This window comes from Misgurnus anguillicaudatus, chromosome 22, assembly GCF_027580225.2.
Source record: "Misgurnus anguillicaudatus chromosome 22, ASM2758022v2, whole genome shotgun sequence".
In the NCBI taxonomy this organism is placed as follows: Eukaryota; Metazoa; Chordata; class Actinopteri; order Cypriniformes; family Cobitidae; genus Misgurnus; species Misgurnus anguillicaudatus.
In genome coordinates this window covers 38,960,288-38,983,241 of record NC_073358.2, presented here as the reverse complement: position 1 = coordinate 38,983,241, position 22,954 = coordinate 38,960,288, and the positions used below count along the sequence as shown (strand labels likewise).

At 38.0% G+C, this 22,954-nt stretch overlaps 3 protein-coding genes across 6 annotated transcripts in view; 2 read left to right on the top strand and 1 right to left on the bottom strand.

The window, feature by feature from the left end:
- npas2 (neuronal PAS domain protein 2) overlaps nt 1-1,883 on the top strand; it is a 66,926-nt gene extending 65,043 nt beyond the window's left edge. For all 3 annotated transcript variants that reach the window (XM_073860268.1, XM_073860266.1, XM_073860267.1), the window contains one exon: nt 150-1,883. In XM_073860268.1, the coding sequence (XP_073716369.1) occupies nt 150-335 (186 nt within the window). In that variant the 3' untranslated portion in view covers nt 336-1,883. The remainder of the gene's footprint in view (nt 1-149) is intronic.
- Nucleotides 1,884-5,149: 3,266 nt separating this feature from the next.
- radx (RPA1 related single stranded DNA binding protein) lies at nt 5,150-15,300 on the top strand. The gene is made up of 15 exons (XM_073860215.1): nt 5,150-6,030; nt 6,217-6,362; nt 6,457-6,646; nt 7,832-7,940; nt 8,052-8,150; nt 9,177-9,295; nt 9,394-9,489; nt 9,934-10,104; nt 10,952-11,124; nt 11,838-11,962; nt 13,825-13,878; nt 14,070-14,170; nt 14,256-14,546; nt 14,709-14,873; nt 14,956-15,300. The coding sequence occupies exons 1-15, from the start codon at nt 5,484-5,486 to the stop codon at nt 15,099-15,101; spliced, it is 2,532 nt and encodes an 843-aa protein (XP_073716316.1). The 5' UTR covers nt 5,150-5,483; the 3' UTR covers nt 15,102-15,300.
- apool (apolipoprotein O-like) lies at nt 15,301-20,976 on the bottom strand. 2 transcript variants are annotated; one of them, XM_073860216.1, is made up of 10 exons: nt 20,874-20,976; nt 20,024-20,125; nt 19,682-19,798; nt 19,525-19,579; nt 19,345-19,443; nt 19,145-19,236; nt 18,960-19,058; nt 16,513-16,888; nt 16,333-16,404; nt 15,301-16,217 (listed from the first exon to the last, which is right to left on the bottom strand). In XM_073860216.1, the coding sequence occupies exons 1-10, from the start codon at nt 20,931-20,933 to the stop codon at nt 16,129-16,131; spliced, it is 1,161 nt and encodes a 386-aa protein (XP_073716317.1). In that variant the 5' UTR covers nt 20,934-20,976; the 3' UTR covers nt 15,301-16,128. The 2 variants fall into 2 exon arrangements, with proteins under 2 accessions (XP_073716317.1, XP_055054860.2); XM_055198885.2 differs by having other exon boundaries at nt 16,333-16,888; nt 20,874-20,975.
- Between the last annotated feature and the right edge of the window lie 1,978 nt (nt 20,977-22,954).

Below are 22,954 nucleotides of genomic sequence, written 5' to 3'. Positions count from 1 at the left end.
GAAACACAAATTACGATTCACAACATGAGTCTTGTTTTGTCAGATGAACTACGAATGATTCAGAGCCAAGTCTCAAATACTTTCTCATGCATTTAATAAATTATACAGAATTATTGTGATAACCAAATCTTTTTATCTCTTTTTTAAAGATGCAGCCTCAGGGTCTGATTCACAGTGCTCCCACTCAGGCCTTATTTCATACCCCGAACGTTCAGCAGCAAAGCACTGTGGGATACATACAGCCACAGCAGCAACAGCAACAACAACAACAGCAGCAGCACCATCACACCCAGTCCGGCAACCTGTCGGACTACAGAAACATGCTCCCGCGGTAGCCCCACGCCCAGGGAGAAACCAAGAGGTTGCAGAGAAAGCACACTGAGCAGGTAGCTCTGTGGCGTGAGTGAAAGGTATGATGGGAAGGGACTCTCTCGGCTCAGGGGAAGCAAATCGAGAAAGCCAAAGTCCCCATGACAGCACATGATGGTGCCTCAAGGCTCTGCCCTGCCCAGGTCGCATGCAAAGGATGCTGGGATGCGTAGGAGGAGCCCACAGGGCTGTGACCCATCTGTTATTCATGGAGGCGGGGGTCACAGAAAGGCCTGGAGCGGTTGAGCGGATGCTCTGATTGGATGCTGCTGATGATTTTGGAGAGTGGATGAAACTAAAACTTGAGCTGCAGTTGAATTCGTTTCTATGGAGTTTTTCGGGAGACTCTATTGTTACAGCTTGTTTGTGTGATCTGGACTTTCAACACAAACAAAATCAACCAATCAAGAAATGCCTTCGCAGTTTTGCATGAGTCCAATGATAGATTAGCTACAAGTGATGTCACATTTTGCAATCAACTGCATACAAAAAAGGATTAAACCCAAATAAGAGAACAAATCACAGTCCTGAACTGTATCACGCATGGCTTATCTGCACTAATCTCACGCTACAATTATTTCTTATTATCTGAGTTTTAGGTGTACGTGGTTGTTTAGGAGGAGAGGAGCTAGGCAATGTTCAGCAAAGACCCAAATGTAGTCTAATAATAACAGAAAGCCATTGAGCTGCCTGTTACCATGTGCAGAAGAGGCTCAATCCCCTCCTGTACTTTTGCACTATGCCCAGATAGACATAGTGTTAGCATTAACTATAGAAACTTGAATCACGTTGTATATTTCAAATATTTATAAACAAAGTTTTCCTAACTAATGTTGACTACCCTGATGGATATGTTCTCTTTTGCTTGTTTGAGATCAATGTATCAAATACACATTTGTGACCCAAATGGTCCACACACTAAAACTGCATTGATATTATGTCACTATCATGCAGCAAAGTGTGTGTACCGATAATAATTTTGATCTCAATTTTCAATTTCTCGATATGTGGAAATCACAGTATTATACAGAGGAAAACCTTTGTGTGCTTTAAGGCAGATGTGACTTTTGTCACAAAGATTAAAGACAATCATAATATGATTAAATATTAGCAAAAACATGCACTTATTGGGCCTTATTCATAACACACAGCAAGGACATCCTGCTTTTGTTGTATGAATTAGACCTGTTTTCTCCTTTTTTATTTTAGTTTGAATTCTGTTTTATTAATCAGGAGTTAATGCTGACAGTGAAAGTGTCACACAACCAACAAACATTTTCCCCCTTTATTTAAAATAGCTTATTTCAGTGTTGTTCACTCACAGACACCCTCTCCAAATGGAAAAAAACGGGTGACAATCTAACAAAATCACGAAATAAATTTTGCTGTCCTACCACACCTTGCACTAGGGATGCATTACGATTAATCGCGATTAATCTATAGCAGAAAGAATATTTGTTTACATCATATATGTGTGTGTACTGTGTATAATATCCTTGTATAGATAAATATATACATGCATGTGTGTGCATTTAAGAAATGTTTACATTTGTATATTTATGTATAGTTTATATTATATATAAATACTTAATATATTAATATTTTTTTTCTTAAAATTATACATGCATGCATGCATGCATGCATGCATATATATATATATATATATATATATATATATATATATTTTTTTTTTCTTATACACAGTTCACACGCATATATGATGTAAACAAAAACTTTTATTCTACTATAGATTAATCGCGATTAATCGTTATGCATCCCTACCTTGCACATTTAAAGACTGGTGCTGATTTTTTTTTTTTTTACAAAGAAAAATCAGTTGAAGGTCTAACATCAAGGTTATTGAAGGCGTACAACATATGTGCTCTTCTGCATGCTGTGCAATGAAACTCTGAAAACAAGAATGTTTGTCATTTATACTTATCTGAGATATTTTTCGTTTTAGTCAGATTCTTTTCTGGTATTAACAAGAGACACTTTATAGTAGTAAAAACTGAAGTGCTGTTAAATGAAAATGGAAAATATTTTTGTATGATACCTAACATTCCTTTAATTATTTATAACAAATTTTGAAAGTCCCAGGCGCTCTCAGGTGCAACATTAAAAATGATAATAAATATAAATGATATACTTAGATATATAAGTTAGCGAACATCCTTCTCCCAAGCACCTGAATTTAGTTTTTTTTACAGATCAAATTACATCCAAAGGAAGCACTCCATAAAATAAAAATTTTTAACAACAGATTTCACATTTCCTAGAATATTTCCATAGATATCCACAATATTTTCACAATAAAGCTTTTTTAACATTCTTGTGGAGAGTCTCGAATTACAGTCAGATCATTACTGTACATTTTTGGTTAGCTTGCTGGAAAATCCTGCTTTTTGTGCTTTCAATCCTTGATGGTCATAACCCAGACTACGCAGGTAGATCATAACTTACTATTTATATTTCCAGCAGGGTAGACTTAAAAATTTTAATTTAAAATGGGAAGGACAAAGAAATGCCAAGGCTAAATCCAATCTGATGTATTCGGTCATGTGCCAGCAATTTTATAGAAACATCTGTGTTCGTCCTACCCTGAACAAAACCAGCTGCTTCCTTCTTAGTTAAACGGCCATTTGTGGTATTTTTACACAAAAAATTGCCAGCCAGACTCAAACATGTAGTCTCGAATGTTGCTTGAGTTAAAGCGTTGATTGTTTTTGCAGACGTTCATGTGTTTGCTGTGTTGTTTGCACATGTGGATGTTTTTGTCTTTGTGTCTGTATTGACTGGGCTGCTGTGAGCGGTGAAGGAAAACTGTACTGACCCTCTTCTTTATCGTCCTGTGAAATTATGCTCTGGTTTTGGAGACTGCACTTTATTCTTTTATTCTATATTTCTTTTCTGTCTATAGATTTCTGTTTTTCTGTCTAGCTTGAATTTCTCCCCAAAGTGTCTGTTGGTGCGAGGAGGCTTAGGCCTTATGGGTTTGTGTGTTGTGAGTCTATGTATTATGTGTGTCATCTAAACACATGACATTGATGCATTTATGTTCCAACAGATGACACAAAGAGTCATAAAATGACACCTGGTACAACTGCAGTAAACACATGTTGTAATACTGTATATGACATACAATGTGTTTAGGAAAATATAGATGTTTATTTTATAAGATGTCAAATAGATTGAAATACATTTATATATAGTGTATGATTGAAAGTTAAAAACAGAGATATTTTGTAACAGAGTAATTTTTTGAAGTGTCTTATTTGGTTCGTCAGTTCAGAGAGTTGGTGTTGCGCTGTTGATGTATGGCTTGTTTTCCCCTTTATTTCTTCTGTGTACATAAACCATCACAAAGAGCTTTAACATGTTGTTAATATTGTTTTAAATGAAAATAAAAAAAGTTTACATTCTGAACAAGGTTGAATTTTGTTATAGTGAGACAAGACAGATTTATTTTTAAATAAAGCAATAATCCTACATTGCTGTGATTTCACATGGCTATTCTTAAAGGGCTTTAATAAAATAGAAACAATAACACGAATCATTACATTTATTGGTTAAAAAAATGTTCCTTAGTCAGTATTACTCCACCTCGTCTGTCATTGCTTGGCGGAAGAATATTTTTAAGCAATTATAACATTTAGTTACAGTGAAAGCTTTCCAGGTATATCAAATAATAGTTTTGTAAAAGAAGTAAACCTTTGCGTTGTGCCTTACAACATCCCTTGGCTGTTCTTTATTGTATACAACGACTTTGAAAGCAACTAATCTGATTAGAATTATGACATTGATGTAATTATATATATATATATATATATATATATATATATATATATATATATATATATATATATATATATAACATTTTATTGCAAGACAAAAGAAATACAAATACAAAATAGCACTGCATTGACATACAAAGAAAAAAGAAATAAATGAAGGAAAAAATAAATCAGTAAGTATAATATAATCATAAGCCTTAATAAACTTGTTATTCTTATTATTATCATTGTGTTTAAGAGATTTAACAATAGGCAAAATTTCTGTAAGGAAGACATCAAATCTAGGTAACGTATTGAGAAATTTGGATTTATGAATAAACAATTTACAATGCAAAACAAATAAATCGACAACAAGGTCGACAGCATGGTTACTACGAGAAAAATACAAAAATATATCTTTTAAAGACTTTTAAATTACCTTTTATAAAAGAAGATAAATAACTTAAATTCTCCCAAAGAGACTTAACCTGATTGCAATAAAAGAGTAAATGTAGTAAAATTTCTTCTTCAACTTTGCAAAACACACATAAGTTACAAAGTTGAAGAAGAAATTTTAAAGTCCGTTGGATAAACATTATGTAAAATTTTAAAATGTACCTCTTTAATTTTATTAGAAAGCGCATAATTTTTTAGGGAGTAACAATGGACATTGTCAAAAAATTGGTCCAGAATAATTTGCATCTAGGGGATGTATAAACTGAATAATGCTTTATATATCTGCTGTTACATTTTTTTATCAAGAAAACAAACTCTGTCCAGTAAAAGTTTGGGCATAATTGTTTTCTTCTCATTATAACTCAAGTATGTCTTAAACAAATGCACATAACTTGAAGACAAACTTTTGATAATAGAATTGAAGGATCTAGCTGGCAGAAGAAAACTATACAAAGCATTATTATAACTGTTAGCATAAACAATAATTCAGTTGTTGCATATATTTTAGAATGATGTCCTCCGTGCCTTTAGGTGGCGCTGCGGCGTTGTCCAGTGTTATGTTTTGTGCGCGGTTCGGGAAGAAGAAAAACGAACTAGACGCGCGCTTGGTTATTGTTTACATTTCGCGAGCTTCTGACTGACTTTAATAACAATATTTTCGTCCTTGTTAGCTATAAAACATTCCTGACCGCGTAAATGTGTATTAGGAATAAAAGTGTGTATATGCAAGATAAGTTTGTACAATGCGTGAATTAACTTAGCCTGCTAGTCACGTCAGCCTCACGTTAAAAGAAAGCTATGAATCTTTAGTGAATATTTGGAACTGCTCCGGGTCAGATTATGTTGAGTTAATACGTGTTTCCAACTGGATCTCTTCTCGCAGCAATGGCAGGTTCATCAGATGACAGCGGGTGCGGTTCTGCTCTGCACGCGGCTCTGGAGCAGCTGCGGTCCGCATACCCTCTTTCTCTATCCCTAACCAGCCCGCTATGCGTGGCCGTTATCGCCGTCGACCGCTACCTGAGTCTACATCCCACATCTGACAGCTACAGCTACGACCTGACGGTCACAGACGGCCGGTGGCGAGTCAAGTGTCACCTGGCGGAGAGTCTGACGTGGTGGGTGCGGAAGGGCTCGCTGCGCTGCGGTGTCGAGGTTCAGCTGTCTCAGCTGTCAGTTGTCCACGATGAGAAGAGAATAAGTCACAGTTACCTGAGGATAGACGGCATCCACAGCATCACGGAGAAACCTGAGATGCTTGCGGGTATTAAAGACGTGGAGATTATACCGCAGTGGTGTCGGGATGATGTTATGCGCACTAATGGACCTCTGCAGCTGGGTAGAAAACATTATTTATCCTTGTGGATTAACGATGATCCTCACGGGAATGTGTGGATTCCTAACAGCCCGCCACCACACGTGGTAATAGATGGTATGGAAAGAGGGCGTGACTTAAACAGCTTTAATTTCAGTACATAATGACACTTCCAGGGAAAGACCATTTATCCCTGGAAATAGTTTTCAATAATTGATTTTACTTTGATTAAAGACTATATATCAAAGGTTTTATTTTTATATTTTATTAAGGTTAAGTGTTTTTTTTCTCCTTTTTTTTCAGTGTCCAAAATCACTTTGCTTGCCGATCTGGAAGCAATATTTCACAGCACCAAACGGCCTCTCCCACTGCTGGTTCGAATTCTGCACAGATCCAGAATCCGGTATTATGGAAAACCAGGACAAAATATTGATTTCCCATTTCAGGTGAGCTGGGGTCAGTGATGATGAATACACTTGGGGTCTACAGTCTTTTATGTCTATATCCATATGTCATTTGTTTTTTTCGTTTGCCTTTCAAGTGTATTATGAGGTGGCTGATCAGAGCGGTATTATGTCAATGGTGTTATGGAACGATCTTTGTCCTGAATGGTTCCATCGACTAACGGTCGGCTCGGTTCTGTACCTGCAGCAATTTTCTTTAAAGCCCAGTTATCAGAAACGCTCGAGGCCACAGATCAACACCCTCTCTCTTATGGCGTTTCGCTCGATTGGTACAGACTGAAGTTACAACTCTTTTCTTTATACAGAGAAAAATTAACCCATATTTAAGGGGCCTTTGCATGAAAATCTGACTTTTTCCATGTTTAAGTGCTATGATTGGGTCCCCAGTGCTTCTATCAACCTAGAAAATGTAAAAAAATCAACACAGTAACTTAGTTTTGGTAAACCATTCTCACATGAAAAAATAGGTTGTTGAAATATGTCTCTCCTTATGATATCATAAGGAGATCTTATGTAAGGAATAATTGACGACGGGCCATTGAATTATAAGAAAATAATGCACACCAAGGTGGTAATGCGGCACGACGCGAAGCGTTACACCGCAGGTGTGCATTATTTTCAAATAATTCAAAGGACCGGAGTCAATTATTCTGCTTATACCACGGTTACCACAAACATTGCTCTGGTGCCTATTTTTAAGACATTTGAAAAGATAGGTGTGCGGTTTACAGAAAAATAATCAACACCCATAGAACATTTCACAGCCAATCAGAATGCAGCATTCAACAGACCCGTGGTATAAGTAAGGAATAATTGACGACGGGCCATTGAATTATAAGAAAATAATGCACACCAAGGTGGTAATGCGGCACAAAGCGGAGTGCCGTTACACCGCAGGTGTGCATTATTTTCAAATAATTCAAAGGACCGGAGTCAATTATTCCGCTTATACCACGGTTACCACAAACATTGCTCTGGTGCCTATTTTTAAGACATTTGAAAAGATAGGTGTGCGGTTTACAGAAAAATAATCAACACCCATAGAACATTTCTCAGCCAATCAGAATGCAGCATTCAACAGACCCGTGGTATAATATAATAATACCACCCCATTATCTGCACTATCCAACCATGGCACAGCCATTTAGTGCAAAGAGAGAGAAAATAATTCACAGCACAATTGAGTTTCAATTGCAACAAACCACCATCATTTTGATCAGTGTTTGCACTTCATCCGCTCATTTGCATTTTAAAGGACCCAAAGCGGCACATTTTTGCAATCACCTACAAAGTGACAATTTTAACATGCTATAATAAATTATTTATATGGTATTTTGAGCTAAAACTTCACATATGTGCTTTGGGGACACCAAAGATTTATTTGACATCTTTAAAAAGTCTTGTGACATGGTCCCTTTAAGGTAATTTCAGCTGCTTGTGATTGTGTCATATAGAGATTTCCTTGAACCCCCGAAATACTGGAACTGTATTGACTGTGATTCCACCAAAATGTGTTCAGCCTCAGTGGGATCTCCCTGATGTCCCATACAACTTTACCACAAGGTACTGTACGTTTACTCACCAGTCACCACCCACAAACACATTTGTGATTCATTTTGTTTATTTCAGTGAATCAGTTTACTAATGATTCATTCTGCTTCCATCTGTGCTCAGGTCAGAGGTTGAAGCGAACAATAACCATGCCTGTGACATCATTGGTCTGGTAACATATGTCGGCCGGGTTGAGCGAATCAGGAGCAAGGAAAAGTCTGGTATTGACTGCATACTGTATCTCTGTGTCAGTTTTTAAGCTGCATTTTCATTACAGATTTGCACAAAACTATTTTTTTCACAAAAAAAATCGCTAATTCAAAATAAGTGTTCGGAGTGTCATGTGTGTTGCTTGCGTTTTCAAAATATGTGTTTGTTTCGTCATGTGAACCATGTGCATCACGTGTTTTGTCAAAATAAGTGCTTGCTGCACACACGTCAAAACCATTTATGATAAAAGAGACGCTTACATTCACAAAATACACGCAAAACACTCCCTTAACAGTAAACTTTGATTACGCATGAGATTATGGGAGTATTTGGAAAATGCGAGTGTATCTTTTATCATAAACCCTTTAGACGCGTCTGCAGCAGGCACTTATTTTGACAAGACACGTGATGCACACAGGATCTCTCGACGCGTAGAACACATATTTAAAAAAAAGGAACCACACACATGATGGACTACATACATGTTGTGAAAAATTTTGCATCGAGCACCTTTCGAAAAAAGAAGTCATTGGCCGCCACTGCGTAAGAGTACTATCCAAACATTAATGCCAAGGAAAGCCCGTTATACTTAAAAGCGGTAACGTATCAGTGTTTCTTGGAGGTAATAGTACATTATTTTGAATCAAAAGAGATGTAGGAATGCTATCCCAAACATTACTGGCAAAGAAAGCCTCTTATATTTGGGAGCAAACACTTATTGAGGTGTTTCTGGGAGGTTTTAGTACATACCGCGTCATCTTCAAATAATAATAATGTCACTCATTTACATCAAGTGACCGAAAATGCGAATAAACTGTTTCCATTGCAGTTTTGAGAAAGATGCCTCTTCAGAATTGCCTGAAAAACCACCATATGCAAGCGTAAAAAGTTTTTTGCAATAAATCAGAGGTTTCGCGAAAATTGACCTGTTTTCAATTCGCAATGTCAATTTGCACAATTTGAAGGGTAATGGAAGCGCAGCTAGTGTATTTATAACTGTTTGTATGATTGGAAACGGTAATGTCTGTCCCTGTCTGGACCTGAGAAGTTCTGGGCGTATCGCTGGGTACATGCAGTGGATGGGACATCTGACTCTCCCTTTATCCTGGAGATCTTTTCCTCATCACAGCCAGAGATCTTCAACAATATCTGCCCAAGTAAAACATGGTCTTAATGTAGTATTTCTAGATCTCATTCTGTCTAAATCACTCTGTTTGTATTTATGTCATGTCCTTATTTCGGTTTTTTTCTTTAGTGACGTATCTGGTGTGCACCCAGATGAGGGTGTGTCGGGAGGCGGGCCGTTTTGTTTATCTGACCAGTAGCACAGAAACTCAGCTCTTCATTACAGGTGAATTCCAATTAAAACATGTACAGTCCACAGACAAACATCACACATCAGATCAAAAACAATCTGCTGTGTGTTCGTGTATGTATATGTGTTTCAGCAACATTACAGGAATGAAAAAATCCTCACATTGTAGAAACCTACATTTGATAAATGGAAACTCATCTGTTAAACATCTTAATAAACATTTTAGAAACTGTCTTCATTAAAAATGCCAAAAGTGTTTGTAAAGGGTGGATTACACTTCATGAGTCTAAAATGCTGACATACTAGACATCACACTTTGCAAAAGTCTAGCCTACAGTAGATTTGAGACTGAGGTTGAGGGACTGATTTGGGGAATAGATGCTGCCATTAGCTCAGTATAGAAAAGAATACAGTAAACATTAATAAAAAGTCCTCAGCATGAAAAAAATACTACTAGCATGTTTGTGTGCACATTTACAGGATGTCACAAAAAGCAGCCATATGTCAATGAGCCAAAGGTAAAAGCTTTCATCCAGTGGACAAAGACACTTAAAGACAGCGTCATGCTGCAGAAGACCGCCATCGGGGGATATTACAACTACCCTCCTGCCCCACCCACCTTTACACCAACCACCAATAACAACACAGCCAGTAAGCTCTGCCCTCTTGATCTGTATATGCAACCCAGTCTGTGAAAACCCAGCTAAAGTCATTTTTTGTGATTTACTGTTTCTACATAAAACCATCCTACATAATGTAAGGAACATTCTATTAAAGGGAACATATCGTGAAAATTTTTAATTGCTATATTTGTGTCCCCAGTGCTTCTAGTAACCTAGAAAATGTGAAAAACATCAACTCAGTAACTTAGTTTTGGTAAACCATTCTCTGTAAGCATTTGAAAAAATACGCCATTGAAATTTGGCTCCCCCTGTGATGTCAGAAGGGGATAATACCGCCCCTTAATCTGCACTATCCAACCACAGCATTCCCATTTAGTGCAGAGATCAGCTCATTTGCATTTTAAAGGACACACCTAAACACATTTTTGCTCACACCTACAAAGTGGCAATTTTAACATGTTATAATAAATTATCTATATGATATTTTGAGGTAAAACTTCACATACATACTCGGGGACAGCAAAGTTTTATTTGACATCTTAAAAAAGTCTTATGAAATGTCTACTTTAAAATATAGCCTTGATATCTTTAATATTGACTGATTAAGGTCATATCAAAGATTAAAATCAGTGACTGAAATCAAACTTTGATGCTCCTTATCTCATACGGTAAATTAGATTATGAGACTTTAACCTGGATTTCACAGACAGGGTCACATGTATTCTTACTGAGATGAATGTACTAAGTTATCAGTAATTAGAGTTTCAATAAGCACTGCGAATGACTCCAGAGTTTTTTTGCAAAATCTCCTGTTAATATGTTATACAAAAAAAATTTAAACTAACATTTTACAAATTTTCTCACGGGTCTTATAGATGAGACTTCAATTACAGCAGTCGCTGAACTGAAAGGGGAGCTAGAGGGAATGCAGTATAGGGAGCACAAGAGACTCGCCATACAGGGCTATGTGGCTGCTGTGCAGTACCACATCTGGCCACTAGAGGATCAACAGCCTGAAGTCAGCAACACTGTACAAAGTCACCAACAGGTCTGTAATGCCAAATCTGTAATACATATCTTAAAATGGTTGTATATATCTGATATGTATGCATGTTATATTCTAAACATATTTATATTCATACACCGTATTAAACTGTACATAGTGTACACAGCTTTACACACTCACATTTACATGTTATGCACACACTTGCACATCTGCTATTTAGTAATTTAGTATGGTGTACTTTTGTGGTTTGTGTCCTTATTTTTCATATTTTTAGGCTGCTAGAGGTTTCACAGAGCAAGAATTTCATTTGTATAGTGCAGGGGTCTCCAACCTTTTTTTGAGCAAGGGCTACCACAATGGATAAAACAATCGTGAGGGCTGCTTTTTGATATAGTTTACTCAAAACTTTTTTGTTTTACTTGTTGATGTTTACTTGTTGTTTTAGTATTTTTAAAATGTTAACATACCTAATTTAAACCAAGCCAAGCTAATATAAAAAATATGTAATAAATAAATACATTTTACAACTGAGACAATAGCATTAATTACAATTGATTAATAGAATGTGCTTTGGCGGCCACCTCCGATACTCTGTGCGGGCTATCTCGTTGGGGACCCCTGGTATAGTGCAACAGAGGGTTTCCTGTATATCGTGTATGAACTGGGATTTGAAAACTTGGTTGCTTTTGTTATCATAGAAAAATCTAAATGTTGCAACAGACAGCATGAAAATGTATATTTTGATGTTTTTACAGCAAGGTGTCAGTAAAGTGTTACAGCATCACACTCCAAGGAAGGATAGGCCTGTTAGGGAAGTGGAATCAACTTCCTCTGATTCCGACACTACAGTTCCACCCAAACGCAAGAGAGTTCAGACAAGGTTAGGCTTCCTCTAAAGAAACTAAAGTTTTTCAATTAATTATGTTGTTTTATGTTTACCCTGGTTTGTTTGTTATGCAGTGGCGGCCGGTGACTTCTCCTCTGAGGGGCGTGAATTCAATATGTGTTCAGTGAACCTATGTGCATCATGCCGAAATGTGTATTTGTACAGGCATTGAAAGGGTTTATAGGGTTGTGCCAATAGACGATAGTATCGTGTATCGACGATCGTCAGACATATCACCAATATCAGGCTTTTATGACAATAGTTGGCGATGATTATTATTATTATTATTATCATCATAGTTTCACATAAATATGCACATTGCATGCTTTTCCTCACATAAGAAGGTTTGTGGGCTTCACTTTGTGCGAGAGAGGTTGTAACACGTGCGGATTCCTTCTCGCACGCACCTGGACATAATGCGCGTCTTGGATTCTTGCTCGGACCTGAATTCACGCAGCATGGACTCCTTCTAGCACCTGAACTTGTAATGCAAATGATTCAGACTCTTCCTCACACATGAGCTTGTAATACGCGCGACTCTGATATTTCCTTGCACCAGAGAGGTTGTTAGCGCACCGAGGGTTAAAACCAGCGAGTGTGTTGTTCCCGCTCCCTGGCATGCAGGACTTTAATGATGCACTCGGATTAATGGCATCAGTTTTAAGAAGGTTGCGGTCATGACAGTGTTGCCCTTGCTTCTTTTTTGTCAAGTCACTTGTACAAAGAATAAACAAATTAGTAAACTACCCCGTAAAGTCTTTCCCCGCCATTGACAAGTTAAATCGTAAATTAAGACAGAATGCTTTTTTGCCATTGACCATTTTTCTGGCAATTCTTAGTTCCGCTATTATCCACCTGGTGGCGCTCTTACCCAAATTATAAAACTCGGAAGTATCCCCTTAGGGCAAACAGTTCAAACTCTGTATGTTTTGATAATCGCTCTAAATCTGATTTCTATCAAGATTCACAAAAAGTCCTTCACAAAAATGCAATTATCTCAAAATTTGGTATTTTTGAAGAAACCCATATTTGATATGTGATAAAAAGAGAACAAATAAAGATAGGAAAAAACTTTTTTGTTTAAACGCAGAGGGTCTGTTATTTAATTTGATATATTTAATGTTTATATATAATGGAAGGCATTAAACTTTTCTGAAAATCATAAAAAATGCTGACGCTGGCTGGCAACTTTAAAAAAAAAAAAATGCGGGCGGGGAAAGAGTTAAAGAGAAGTTAACGTTCACAAAATACTCGCAAAAGACAATTACTTAACACTAAACTCTGATTACACATAAGATTAAGCGAGTATCTGTCAAATGTGAGCATCTCTTTTATCATAAACCCCTTTGAAGCATGTGCAGCAGGCACGTATTTTGACATGATGCGTGATGCACATAGGTTAACTTGATGTGGCGAACACATATTTTGACATGATGAGCCACATACATTAAGTGATCTGCTTCGCATTGTGTGCCCTCGAAAAAGAAGTCACCGGCTGCCACGGTTTATTATTTTAAACATTATTTTAGTTTAAAAGTTATAAGGGTGATTATATAAGTGCATATAAGTATAAATATTTTTAATTATTGTAATAATTTGGTACTTATTTTCATAGTCTAAGATTTTACAGGCCATGCCAATATAATATTTTTTGTAAAAAGTGTATTTTGACCAACCTGACCGCATACATAATCACCCATGAACTGATGTTCTTGAGTCGATAACGAAAAAATATATGTTCTTGTGTTTTAAAGTATTGCTTTATTTAATTTGTAGTTGCATAACATGTTTTTTATTTTATTATTCAGAGTCATCTCATATCACCCAATCATTTGTCCTTTGTCCTATTTGTTTAGAGCATTCCAGCGTCAGTATTTCACTAGATCCAAAGTACATTCAAAGTCTGACAGGTAAACACGTTGTACTGAAAGAGGTGTCAGTTTCTAAACAATTCACACATCCACATTGCAGTTCCAGTATAAACCAGCCTGTTGAAAATTAAAGGATCTGAGTAATTGCATGGTTTTTTGATTGACATTCATTGTACTTTGTAGCCATTGCTACTGCACACATGTAGTTATCTACTTAATTGGTCGCTTAGGCAGGTGGACTTCACCTCTAATGACGAAGAGCAAAGTGATGAAGGGGAGTTGGAGGAAGAGGAGTCTGACAGTGAAGATGTCAGTCAGTCATCTGTACCAGGTGATGCAACTCTTAAATCACACCAGTGCCACGTTAATATGTTTTCATTTCATGTTATTTAATATTGTTATTTTCTACTCCAAAGAGGACGATCAAAGGTTGACCTGCCCCCCAGACAGACAACAAGCTGCCAGCCACCCTGCTGCATTGTGGGAAAGCGCCATGTGGGCGTTAGTGAAACAGGAAGTGACGGATCACATTCCTTGTGGCAAATTGGATCAAGAAAGCCTATCTGAAAAATTTCGCTTTGATGACAGAGAGATTCTCCATCATTACTTGAACCTGAGTCCAGCTAAATGGACCCCAGATATCAATTCACAGACACATACCCACACACCTGTGGCCTGCACTGGCTACTTCACACTCACAATACTGGGTAAGAACAGCACTTGAGAGGCATGGAAGTCGCAAGTGTACTCGAGCACGAATCATGTGTATCGTATTTATACACTCTGTTAGAATACACAGTAGCCTATGCCTAGTTTATTTTGAAAGCATTTTAATGCATCATAAGCAAAAACCTCTTTTCTTCCCCCAGGGCTGAATCAAAAGGCTGCAGTAGATATTCTGTTTTTGCCTGTCGTTTCCCCTGATGCCCCCCAAGCTGCTGGAGTTCAGCATAGTCATCATGACAACTCGCTGCTGTCCTGCTTGACAACGGGACACCTGTGTGTTCAGCCAGATGGTACCTGCCCTGCTCCAGGTGTGTGTATGTTCTTCTATGCTATAATCTATACCATTACTCATATTTCTACTAAATAACCCACCTGCCTGTCTGTCTGCAGGGTCATTGATGAATTCAGCCCCTCAGCTGGAGTCGGAGCGAGTGGTGTGTATCGTTGATCTATGTCTGCTTGGAGAGAGCAGAGTAGAAATGATCTGCTCTAGATTGTACAGAACAGCAGACATCTGTCAGCCCGACAGCACTTAGAGACGCCACGTGTCACAAAAATCATGTGAAAAATGTATGTAGAAATACTGGTCAGTGATGATGCTAATCTCAGTTTAGGGCTGAGAAAGTGATTTTATGTTTTGAATAGGCCAAAAGTTATTTACTTTTGTTAAATTACAATACATTTAATTTAATTTTTGAAAACTTTATTTAAAGAATTAAAGTTTACTCAAAAACATTGTGTAGAACCCTTTATTATCATCTGGCATTGCATAAAGCAGTGGTGTAGGCCATAAAGACATGAAGAGACTACAACAACTGAAATATTTTAATAATTTAACAAATTCACTGTTCGCAGTTGGTGCAATGTGAAATACTGCAACCTGAAATGCATCCAAACTGCTGGATAGTTCAAGCATATTTGAGAAGCGGCTACCATGAGCCCCGTGTCTGTCTTTTGGGACTAAAGATGCGCAGTATGAACTCAATTGATACCTTAAAAATATAAATACGCAGCCTGAATAAAGCTTTGTATAGATACAGCTTGATACATTTACTCCTAATGGCAGTAATTCAGACAATACACATGTATACTTAATGTTTGTGTTCATACAAAAATATTTTTTGTTGTGGTTCAGTTTTCATTGCAATTTTTTTCACAGTAAAAATCAGTACCAGTGTTGTTACGATAGGAAATAGGTCAGAATAGGAACCACAACCTTAAATGAACCCTGGGAACTACCATCTTTCTGAGAAAGAGGTTCAAGAGGTGACTTTACACGAATCTGGCTCTGTATGTGATCTCTGCATCTGAGGTAAAAGTGAGACATTAAAGACTGCAACAAATCACCTGCTTTTATCCCTGGATTATTGATAAAACATGAATATCTTAAATCACATATCTGTCAAACAGTGCTGAAATCATTGCACATTAAAACAGAATCTTTCCTCCGCTCCCAGATAGCAACAGACTCCGGGACGGATCAGCTCCGAAATCGGCAGATCCCTCCGGAGTCTGTTGCTATTTGGGTCTTTATCTGTGCTGCAGTTTAGTGCTTTATATCATTCAGCTTCGTGTGCTGTACATGTCTGCGTCCTCTGGATTAGACTGGCCATGGTCGAGTAGAGCAGGGTCAGGAACAAAGCGTGACTTCACTTAAAAAAAAAAAGAAAAGTAGCATATTAGTGTGGAAAACATGCTGCCTTCATGTTGAAATAATACATATATACAAACTTTGCATAATTTCTTTCTGTAAACTTATTTCCTTACCTGCGGTTGGCTCATCATTGGCCTCTTGTACAGGAGATTCAGATGTCGGAGGAACTTCGACTATGGGAGGAGGTGTGGCCTCCAGAACAGGGGCTGAGCCCTCACCTGCGCTTGGTTCAACATCAGCCTCTTGTGCAGGAGATTCAGATGAGGGGAGAACTTCAACTATGGGAGGAGGAGGTGTGGCCTCCAGAACAGGGGGTGGGACCTCTTCAACTGTCGTTTGGTTAGCAGGGGACGGGGCATCAGAAATGGGCTCTTCCACAAGAAGTTTAATTTCTTCTGTGGGTGAAGAGGGGGTTGTGGCTAAAACATCTAGGGGAGTGAGATAAGCATCCGGGAGAATTTGTGTGGAAGATGTTGGTTCAGGAGCAGAGTCTATAGGTATTGTCTCTGGGGCAGTTTCAACAGTAGAAGGTAGTTCAACATCTGGCACAGCTACTGGAGAAGCAGCAGCTGGGACAACTTCTGATAGTGATGTCACTACTTCAGCTGGAACCAGTTTAGACTCGGGTGTACTTGATACTGGATCTGGGATTTGTACAGGGGCAGCAGACTGTAAATACATGAAAAAAAATGTTACAAAATTAGATATTTTAAAGTGACATTCAACCGTTGCTTATACTTCTAATGCTGCGTACACACCAAGTGCGAAGCATGGCGTTCCTCACTTTAGATTATCTTAGATTTAACTTCGCGTCGAATGGGGCGTACACACCAAACGCGAATTCAATGATTTGCCCAAGAAGATTATATACAAAGTAAATGCAAAGACACAAATAGATGCTCGGGGTCCGAATTATGCTAATTGGGCGGCGCAATTCCTGCATGATACGAAGTAACATCCCACAATTAACCTAGAGCGAGGAACGCAATGCTTTGCGTTTGGTGTGTACGCAGCATAAGGCGAATAACGCATGTTTTTGCAGCAATCGCGCTGGCCGATTCGTGTCATTGGCATTGCCCTGTGCAAGTTCGCATTTATTTGCGTCTTTGCATTGACATTTTATGTAATCATCTCACGCAAATCGTTGTATTCGCATTTGGTGTGTACGCCCCATAATGCTACATACACAACAAATGAGAAGCATCGCATTACTCGCTCTAGATTACACTAGATTTAACTTCGCGTTGAATGGGGCATACACACCAAACGTGATTCAATGATTTGCGCGAGTAGATTACATACAAAGTCAATGCAAAGATGCGAATAGATGCTCGGGGTAATGCGAATTATGCAAATTGGGTGGCGCAATTCTCGCATGATACTAAGTAACATCCCACAAGTAATCTAGAGCGAGGAATGCGATGCTTTGCGTTTTGTGTGTACGCAGCATAAGGCGAATAACGCATGTTTTTGCAGCAATCACGCTGCCCGATTCGTGTCATTGGCATTGCCCTGTGCAAGTTCGCATTTATTCGCGTCTTTGCATTTACATTTTATGTAATCTACTCATGCAAATCGTTGAATTCGCATTTGGTATGTACGCCCCATAATGCTACATACACACCAAACGCGAAGCATCGCATTCCTCGCTCTAGATTACCCTAGATTTAACTTCGCGTTGAATGGGGCATACACACCAAATGCAAATTCAATGATTTGCGCAAGTAGATTACATACAAAGTCAATGCAAAGATGCGAATAGACGTAGGGTGATGCGAATGACGCAAATTGGGCGCCGCGATTCCCACATGATACGAAGTAACATCCCACAATTAATCTAGAGCGAGGAAAGCGATGCTTCATGTTTGGTGTGTACGCAGCATAAGGCGAATAATGCATGTTTTTGCGGCAATCACACTGCCCGATTCGTGTCATTGGCATTGCCCTGCGCGAGTTCGCATTTATTCACGTCTTTGCATTGACATTGTATGTAATCTACTCACACAAATCGTTGAATTCGCGTTTGGTGTGTACGCCCCATAAAAACTCATAAGAGTCATGAAATCATACTCTTGTTGGCTGTATTATGGAGCGTACACACACCAAATGTGAATTCAACGATATGCGTTCTAGGTTGCGAAATTCAACGATTATGCATGGGCATTCTAGAGCGAGGAACGTGATGCTTCGCGTTTGGTGTGTATGTAGCATTATGGTGCGTACACACCAAACGCAAAGCACCGTGTTCCTCGCTTTAGATTACACATAGGATGTAATCTACTCGCGCAAATCATTGAATTCACGTTTGGTGTGTGTACGCTCCATAATACAGCCAACAAGAGTATTTACATAAAAATATTACATAAAATTAATTACATAAAAAATTAATGCAAAGACGCAAATTGAACAGCGTGATTGGTGTGGAAAACCACGCTATTCGCCTCAACCAAAACACCAAACGCAAAGCATTGCATTCCTCGCTCTATATTACTTGTGGGATTCATAAATTCGTGTCATGCACATTTTTAGCTTGAGTTGAATATTTTCGTCTTGTGCGAAGACGCGTTTAAGGGCAAATAGCGTGTATTTTTATGGCAATCGTGCTGCACAATTTGCGTAATTCGCATTTACGTTGCATGTAATTTACTCGCGCAAATCATTGAATTCGGTGTGTACACTCCATTAAACATGTTATAACAAATGCCAAAATGTCTTTAATCTGCAAGCATAGATGGATTACCTCCATGTTACCAGCAGGCATTGCACCCTCTGCCTTTGGTTTAGATTGAAACATTGAGGCAACATATGAACTGACATTATACACCTTTTTACCAGTGATCTGTAAAGAGAAAACAATGTGACGTTACAATTTCGGTAACAAAGGTTTGTATAAAGGCCTTAAAAGTTGTGTGTGAATGCAAGAACCTTCAGGACTCCAACAGTCTGTGTGGGATAACACACTGCAGTACCGACTGTAGCAAGACCAAGCGGTACAACAATCTTCTTAAAACGAGAACCTGGAAGACGGCATCCAATAAATTATATACCGCTTTAAATCAATTCCATTTAAAACTCCTTTATCCTGCGAGAGCCAGAGGGTGCGGTCTTTATGATCTTCATCTTACCCTTGCGTGCCAAAATTAGGCCGCCCAATCCAGACACAGCTATGACACCCACTCTAGGGAGAAAGCCAGGTGGTGGATCTCGAAGGAAGTGATATGTGTCTAAAACCAGAGAAGCTTGGGGGTTAAAGGTCACGCTTGCCGTTATTTTCTTCTTATTGCTTTCTTACACTTCAGACTCACCTTCCCCTGCCTGGTAAGTAGATGTGATTCCTACCTTGACAGAAGTAAAGCCACTCTGTATATACAACAGAGTAATACAACAGAAAATAACAGATAGTTTTATGCCGAAGGAGTGAATTGTGACAGAATAGAGTATATATCAGCATATGTATCAAACCTGAACTGCTCTGACATATGGCTGCAATCCCACCCTCACTGACTCCAGACCAGACTGGACCAGACCAGGCTCCTCTACAAACTGTACACCAGAATGATCTGGAGAGTAGATAGACAACTAGACCAAGAGAAAGAAATAAAGTGAAAAGTATATCAGACACAACGTTTTGTCACATTGAAGAGGTTGAGTGAAGCATGTTGCATTGTGGGAAACTAGTAAATTATAACTAGTAAAAAATAAGTAAATAATTCAGTGTGATCTCTCATATATAAGGCATTCTGGAAAACCCTGCAGTACACTACACAAAGTATACAAAAGTAGTAGTATTATAGAAGTACATACCTCTTTCAGAGAGATTAGATTGGTTGGTTTCTCACTCATCGAATAAATTCGAAAGGAGCCCAAACCCACTACAGCAGCAGGAAGCGCTGCATACTTCAAAATCTGATGATCAAACACATCCAATCATTAACATGCAATAGTTTGACTTCACTTCCTCACAAAAATATACAGATGCTGGTGAGAGAAAACACAGTAGCAAGATTCGCATACGTATCGTGCATAATAATAAATCCTAGTTAGGTCCGTTAAAAATGTATGGTAAAAGTGATGGCATAACATTTTGAGAACATATTCATAGTTTTGGACTGCTGAGTGTCTTAAGTTGTTTATGAACTCTTTTGATCTTAATTCCCATAAGCACATTATCTGTATTCATTTATGGGTAGACGTAGACACGAGTCCATGTAACGTAATTATTTCAATTCAACCAAATAATTACAAAATAACGTTACATCGGTGTGTGTAGTGTTGTACATGCTTAGGTAATAAGACACAAATACACACTGTTGTTTGTCTATGGGTCTCTTAAGTGACATTAATTTTGGCTAATCGAGAATAACTGTGTGTGCTGTATACTTACAAACGGGGCTCATTAGGTGAGCCAAATGCTATCTAGAGAACATGTTCCTATGTTAAACAAACCAGTATATATGTTTGTGTAAAGAGAAATAACATGCGTGTTAGTGTGAGTTTAAGTATAAGCACGTTCCCCGATCTAGTTTTTCCAAACATCGCACTCATGTTCTGACTATCAACGGTAACTGATTAAAAATAATAACTTCACAAGATAACTTGAATGTGGATATGTTATTTGAAATGCACATGACTAACTCTGCATAAAGTAACTCACCTTGGCCGCCATGGCAGTCCCGCCCCCTCCAATCTTGCTACGGAAAGCAGGAAGAGTCATAAAATCCGTCAGAACGCGTGAGGAAAAAACAATAATATCATATGGTCGTGAATATCTTTTGTTTTACCGGTAGTTTTATTTATTTTTTGTTCTTCAATATTTTGAGTTTCTGTCTTTAATGGCTCTTTTTCCGTAATGATGTTTATATGTTTTCTAATAAAGCTTAAAAAAAATCCTATGGCTGCAGCCTCCGGAGGTCGCATTTGTAGGCTGCATACGTTACGTCTTAAAGGGGACATTTCACAAAACATTTTCAAAATGTCAAATAAATCTTTGGTGTCCCCAGAGTACCTATGTGAAGTTCTAGCTCAAAATACCATATAGATAATTTATTATAGCATGTTCAAATTGCCACTTTGTTTTGGGTGTGTCCTTTCAAATGCAAATGATCTGATTTCTGCACTAAATGGCAGTGTTGTGGTTGGATAGTGCAGATTAAGGGGCGGTGTTATCCTCTTCTGACATCACAAGGTGAGCCAAATTTTAATGAACAATTTTTTCATATGCTTGCAGAGAATGGTACACTCTAAAAAAACAAACGGTGCTATATAGCACCAAAACAATTGCTTTGGATCGTAATGATAGAAGAACCATTTTAGTGCCATATAGCACCGGTGAAGAACCAGTGAAGCACCAGTGAAGCACCAGTGTAGAACCATATAGGGGCCATATAGCACCACATATGGTTCTACATAGCACTATATGGTTCTACACAGGTGCTTCACTGGTGCTTCACTGGTTCTTCACCGGTGCTATATGGCACTAAAAATGGTTCTTCTATCGTTACGATCCAAAGCAACTGTTTTGGTGCTATATAGCACCGTTTGTTTTTTAGACCGCCAGAGAGATACGAAAGCACGTTCAAAGCAAACAATTATTTCTCATTTAAAAATATTTTTAGGGAGGTCCTTATTTTTAGTATGACAAAATAAACAGTAATAATCATAATTACTACACTCTAAAAAAACAAACGGTGCTATATAGCACCAAAACAATTGTTTTGGATCGTAACGATAGAAGAACCATTTTAGTGCCATATAGCACCGGTGAAGAACCAGTGAAGAACCAGTGAAGCACCAGTGAAGCACCAGTGTAGAACCATACACTCTAAAAAAACAAACGGTGCTATATAGCACCAAAACAATTGCTTTGGATCGTAACGATAGAAGAACCATTTTAGTGCCATATAGCACCGGTGAAGAACCAGTGAAGCACCAGTGAAGCACCAGTGAAGCACCAGTGTAGAACCATATAGGGGCCATATAGCACCACATATGGTTCTACATAGCACTATATGGTTCTACACAGGTGCTTCACTGGTGCTTCACTGGTGCTTCACTGGTTCTTCACCGGTGCTATATGGCACTAAAAATGGTTCTTCTATCGTTACGATCCAAAGCAACTGTTTTGGTGCTATATAGCACCGTTTGTTTTTTAGAGTGTATAGGGGCCATATAGCACCACATATGGTTCTACATAGCACTATATGGTTCTACACAGGTGCTTCACTGGTGCTTCACCGGTGCTATGTGGCACTGGAAATGGTTCTTCTGTCGTTGCGATCCAAAGCAACTGTTTTGGTGCTATATAGCACCGTTTGTTTTTTAGAGTGTATATTATTATTAGCATATTTTGCATATTAACATTTATACAAAACTTATGTATAAATATACGATCTGAATATTAATGCAATTCAAAAAACCCTAAAAATTCTACTTTATTAAATAATATATACTTACATTTATTAAATAACATGAAAAAATACGTTTAAAATTATTTGCTTTAAATATTTTCTCTCAAATTATTTGCAATAGGCAAAATTCCCTTGTCATTCTTCTAATATATCACTTTTAAAATACGTTAAATGGATAAGTAATTTGAGACTCACCTCCTAATTATTGAATTCAGGTGTGTTAACCAAACTCCAGGTCTATAAATCTAAGCAACTAGACTGCATTCTGCATTTAGCAACATTCCATAGAGCTGTAATAGCATATATAATCATGCATTTCTCTGTTTGT

Bases quoted from the DNA above. Each gene is read 5' to 3' on its own strand.
- radx (XM_073860215.1), top strand. From the start codon at position 5,484: ATGGCAGGTTCATCAGATGACAGCGGGTGCGGTTCTGCTCTGCACGCG. The intron at 14,171-14,255 runs GTGATGCAACTC...TCTACTCCAAAG, and splicing joins CAGTCAGTCATCTGTACCAG to AGGACGATCAAAGGTTGACC. The intron at 14,874-14,955 runs GTGTGTGTATGT...GTCTGTCTGCAG, and splicing joins TGGTACCTGCCCTGCTCCAG to GGTCATTGATGAATTCAGCC.
- apool (XM_055198885.2), bottom strand. From the start codon at position 20,933: ATGACTCTTCCTGCTTTCCGTAGCAAGATTGGAGGGGGCGGGACTGCC. The intron at 19,444-19,524 runs GTGAGTCTGAAG...CTCTGGTTTTAG, and splicing joins TACTTACCAGGCAGGGGAAG to ACACATATCACTTCCTTCGA. The intron at 16,218-16,332 runs GTAAGGAAATAA...TTTTTTTTTAAG, and splicing joins CAATGATGAGCCAACCGCAG to TGAAGTCACGCTTTGTTCCT.